Source organism: Trichechus manatus, unplaced genomic scaffold (genome assembly GCF_000243295.1).
Source record: "Trichechus manatus latirostris isolate Lorelei unplaced genomic scaffold, TriManLat1.0 scaffold00008, whole genome shotgun sequence".
In the NCBI taxonomy this organism is placed as follows: domain Eukaryota; kingdom Metazoa; phylum Chordata; class Mammalia; order Sirenia; family Trichechidae; genus Trichechus; species Trichechus manatus.
The window spans coordinates 5,658,859-5,663,897 of NW_004443944.1; the positions used below are offsets into that span (position 1 = coordinate 5,658,859).

The 5,039-nt window shown below is 47.5% G+C and overlaps 1 protein-coding gene across 1 annotated transcript in view; it reads right to left on the minus strand.

Moving 5' to 3' along the window:
• Positions 1 to 1,373: 1,373 nt before the first annotated feature.
• VAPB (VAMP associated protein B and C) overlaps positions 1,374 to 5,039 on the minus strand; it is a 74,789-nt gene continuing 71,123 nt past the window's right edge. Inside the window, exons 5-6 of the mRNA XM_004370208.2 lie at positions 4,546 to 4,722; positions 1,374 to 1,800 (exon numbers count right to left, since the gene is read on the minus strand). Of these exons, the coding sequence (XP_004370265.1) occupies positions 1,642 to 1,800; positions 4,546 to 4,722 (336 nt within the window). The 3' untranslated portion in view covers positions 1,374 to 1,641. The remainder of the gene's footprint in view (positions 1,801 to 4,545; positions 4,723 to 5,039) is intronic.

A 5,039-nucleotide genomic window follows, 5' to 3' on the forward strand; every position in this document is an offset into this window, starting at 1 on the left:
TCCAGCAGGTCTTCCTGACTCAGAGGGGGCTCCTTTTATTGAAGGGCAGGCAATGGAAGGGCCGGGGGACAGTGCACAGATTATTTTCATACTCAGTTGAAGCCAACCTAAAAAAGCATGTGTGTGTGTGTGTGGCGAAATCATTAAACAGATGTATTTCTCGATAGGACCTATTTTTAAATCAACTTTCCAATGGCAAAGTAATAATGTTGACGATAAAATCATAATAACCCCCCAATATAGCACATGTGACAAAATGACAAAAGAATTCTTAATTTGGGGGCTTTATTTTAATATTTTTTCTTTTAAGATGCTACACGGTCAAACAGAATTGGATTGGTCTTTTACGGCATAAACTTAATTCACAGTCAAACTCTCTGTTGCAACTTGATGGATTATCTGAAGAGCCTTTCTCGAGGCCCCTCCCGCCCCACAGGCTGGTTCCCCCTCTCCAGCCCCGCAGGCTGGCTCCCCACTCCCCGCACCCTCTGCAGTGACTCACGCTTCATGATCCCAAGCTGAGGCCACCCTGAAGACAGTCAGGCCGGACCTGGGGCATGTGTGCTGGAAGTATGGGTGGCTGGTGAGGGGTGGTGGAAGAACAAGAGATTTGTCTCATAAGATGAGCTACTCGTCCCCGTTAAAAGGAACTGTAGAGGTGACTGTGGCCACTGAGGCCATCCCTTCCCGTGACAGCTATTGTTTATTTACACAGACAAACACTTCCCCGCGGCTGTGTTCCAACACCCAGATGCATCCCGCCTTCACACACACGCAGTGCCCAGAGAGCTCTGGGGGGAGGAGCCACAGCTCCAGGAGCGGTGCCAGCTGAACCCGCCACCGGTAGGTGGCACAGGTGACATTTAGGCCACAGCGTTCATTATAATCTCGTGACAGTAAGAAAACATGAGATGAAATACATTAAATAAGTTAAATATGCATTAAACATCTCTGGATAACAGTTCCATTTCACGACATGAACCAACAGTGATTCAGCTTGGTCCTATAAAGAGAACAAAGCCTTGACTTTTATTTCCAAAGTGTTGGGTCAGTCAACATACACCTGCCATCCACGACCAGCATATCTGCTGCCGCCACCGTGCAGTTCTTCCGAGCGAGTTTCCGGCTCTGTCCGTCAGTCCTATGAGACAGGGGACTTGGACAGAACTGGAGCCGTGGGTGAGAAGCCTCGGGAGTGAGTGAGCAGCGTGGTGGGCTAATGGGGGTGATCACACTCCCCAGCACAGGCTCCGCGCCCCCAGGCCAGCACCAACTGGCGAGGAAGAGTGTCTTCTCTGAAGAGAGGGACCCCAGCAACATGTACCAAGGCCTACAGACATTAAAATGACGCTGACAGTGTGCCACTGTGGTAGGAATCCCAGTTTCCCTCGTCATTTAATAAAGATCATTCTTTCCCCCAATCATTTACTATACATTTTAAACTTTCTAAAAGCTTGTTATATTATATCTGTGTGTGTGTGTGTGTGCGTGCGTGCGCGCGCACGCACGGGGAGGGGTAATTAAAGGCAAGACCTGTGAGATGTCATCATACATTAATTTCTTTTTACACATGGTTATGATAAATTTAAATCCCATGATGACAGCTCCATCAATCCAACTGACCATCCTTGCATGCGGCCTCTACAAGGCGATTTTCCCTATAATGACACCCACGATAAAGAACAAGACCACCAGCGCCAAGAGCCGGGTGCTGAGGCCCTCCTCCCTCCCGGCCGTGGCAAGCACAGACACCGGGCTGTTGCTCGGCACCGTCTTCCTCATCCGGAGGCCATCTTCTTCCTGCGGGAGCAAGCGCACATCTCAGTCCCGGGCACCAGAGCGGGGGTCCAGCCTAGCAGGGGGCCGTTTCTGCCATAGACTCAGATCACATGATAGAGTTCGACTTCCTCATTTTGCAAATGGAGACACTGAAGCCTGGGGTGGATGGCTCGAAGCCCCCAAGAACACTGCTGCCAGAGAACCCTCCTCTCTTTATCGCCCTGAGTGAGGCGCTCCTCACCTTTCTACAACAGGAATCTAATCCAGGCACGCCTGGGGCCCCGGTCAACCAGGCCGTTTGCAACCTGGACCCCTTCACCTACCCACACCCCACTTCAATCCCTCTGTCCCTCCTGCCGCTACTGAATGGGCTTCCCTAATTAAGTCATCAGGTTTTCAAATGATAGGCATTTCCCAACGCACAAATAGAGAAATCAAAACCAACTACCAAGTAGGAGATCTGAAAGCTTTCAAACACAGCTTTGTGCACAGCTGGTACTTGATAAGTTACATGCAGATTGCTAGATTGAAAACTTTGTTATTTGCAGTATTAAAATGTGACTGAGTTTGATACGCTAATCTCAAATATTTTCTATCTAATGTATGGACTTTCCACTAAAGAAGCAACTTTTTTCCATATATACAAAGATACTTGACTGCATTTTATTCCCCCAACTATACACATGTGCGAAGCCCTGGTGGTGCAGTGTTTAAGAGCTCAGCTGCTAACCAAAAGGTTGGCAGTTCAAATCCACTAGTCACTCCTTGGAAACCCTGTAGGGCAGTTCTACTTTGTCCTATAGGGTCCCTATGAGTCGGAATCAACTCAACGGCAACAGGAACATAGATGTGTAACGAATGGAAACTTTCTTCTCCTTTCACCTCCACTCCACTGCCTTAATTACCTGCAAGCTGCTTTGCAGAACTGAACAAGCCATTTAGGGAGCCTGACCATCAGTGCTTCCCAGATAGCCCAAAGGGCCAAGCCCAGATCCTGAGCACGGCCTTCGCCACAGCCCTCCTGCCCTGGCCCAATCTTCGCAGCCAGATCTCTGCTAAGTACCCCATCTGCTCACCCCCAAGCCCACCCACCGGCTCCACTTCCTCTTCCTCTTTTCCTTCAATCCATTCCTCTTCCCTGAGTGCCCGCGGGTCCTAGAGACAACAAGGCTGCCAAGCCCCAGGAGCTTCCTTCCCAGAGCACTTTGCTGGCATCTCTCTGAGACTGTTACTACTCTGGGTTGTGATGATTTCTTCTATGTCTCTCCCTGCTAGCCATCAACGGGGAGCTCCTGAAGGGCAGACTGCTCATGACTGCAGCCACAGGGCCTGGCACATAGGAGACTCTCGGTAAATTTGTCGGCCAAATGAAAGAATGAGCCAACACAAAACAAGAATCAGTGTTTGGCAGGATAAAAAATCTCCTAATGTCAAGACTGGTCTGATATTATTTTAAGATCTTCTGCTCATGGGGCATGGCCAATATCGCTGCACAGTGATAAATTACTGGTGTGATTTGATTAACTTTAAAAAAACGGGCACAGCAAAGTATAGCATTTATTTTACTGGGTATATATAGAAGGGATTTCTACCTATTTATCACTTTAAACGGCAGAGAACTCTGTTTCAGAAGAGAAACACACTCAAAGAGGCGCTTCAGGCATCTCTTAGATTTTTTGCCAAAAAGTAAAGTGTCAACTTCATAATTTACTCCATACTAAAAGAAGTTATTGACTGAGGCAAATCAAGATTACTGAACAGGAAGAAGACGATGCCATTTCCCCATCGCTGCCAGTTCTCCTCTGTCTACTGCATTGTCGGAATAAAAGAGAAGGAGAACTCAACAGAAATTAATTTATTCTGTGTACCTGGTACTCTGCTAGTTAAAGAGGGGAAACCTGTTACATGCTTGGGTGGCGCGATCAAGATTAAGAGAACGGATCGGCCTAAAACCTTAGGCTGTAACAAAAGTTCCTATAATCAGCTACTGAGAAATGTTTTCTCAGCACCGTGCCTGAGAAAGACTTGTGCTCTTACAGCAGGAAGGGGCCTGAGAGGCGTCCGTGAACAGGGAGTTCCGTGACTTGCACATGTTCAGAGCTACTTCAAGTTTGAGCATGGAGTCTTTCCTGACACCACAGGCTTCCAGAGCCAACAGGAGCGCAGCCTGTCTCCCTTCACCACCCAGTGCGACTGGACCCGACACCGGCCGGTGCCAGCTGGCTCAATGGTCAGCGTCAACAAGCTAGACTTGGGGTTCTCATTCCATAATTTCAACCTCCTGTTACTCTCATCGCTTCCCCTTCCCTCCCTGCTCCCCACTTCACAGCTTAGAGGCTCCGAAACAGAACTACCCCTGGGCTAAAAGAGAGTGCAGGGCGCTACTCACCCTCTAAAAAAAATCCACCCAAGTGAACAGGGTGCTGTGGGGGTTTGAAAACACATATTCAAAATCCCCACTGCTCTTCTATTTTCAGTCTCAAAATTTATTTTCAATTTACATTAATGGTGAGTGAAAGTTTGTTTTTAAAGGGGACAAGAGTTTAAATAGTTGAGAAACTGTGGCTCAAGGACAGTGGTTTTTACCTTTGGGGGACTCAAGGACCCTTTTGAGAACCTTATAAAAGCTATGGAAATTTCTCCCCAGGGAAAAAAATGCTCAAATACAAAAAAAGCACCTACAGACTCAGGTGTTCATGAACTCCCCCCGCCAGATTCTAGTGGAAAAGCCCGTTTTCTGCAGATGATCAGAAAACTAAACGTTACCTTGAAGTGCTTGTTCTCCTCCCGCAGCCTCTGAACTTCCCCTTGCAGCCGCTTACACTCTTCCATCACCTTCTTAACTTCAGTGTCATCCAAAGAAGGACTCAGAGACTTAGACACTGCTGGTGTTTCTGTCTTTGATGCAGTTGTGGGTATAATTTTATTTATTTCTACATCATGCTGTTCAGAAATAAATGAAAGCCCAAGTGTCACCAACTACGTAATAAAGGACGTTATGCAAAGTAGTTCTCAGCAAACACCACACGTGGTAGCGTTTCATCCACATTGTGACATGTCCCATTTATTTTACAAATAGATCACTTTATCTAGTATCTTAATCTACAGTAACTGGGCCCCAGAAATTATGGATGAGGGCAAACAGTGAGGTTGGGCTGAGCCTGCGACCTCAAAGACAGAGACAGAGGGCCCTGCATATTGCACCCTGTAACTGTGCAAGCTCAGGGATCACCAGTCACAAATGACATCACCATGAAGGC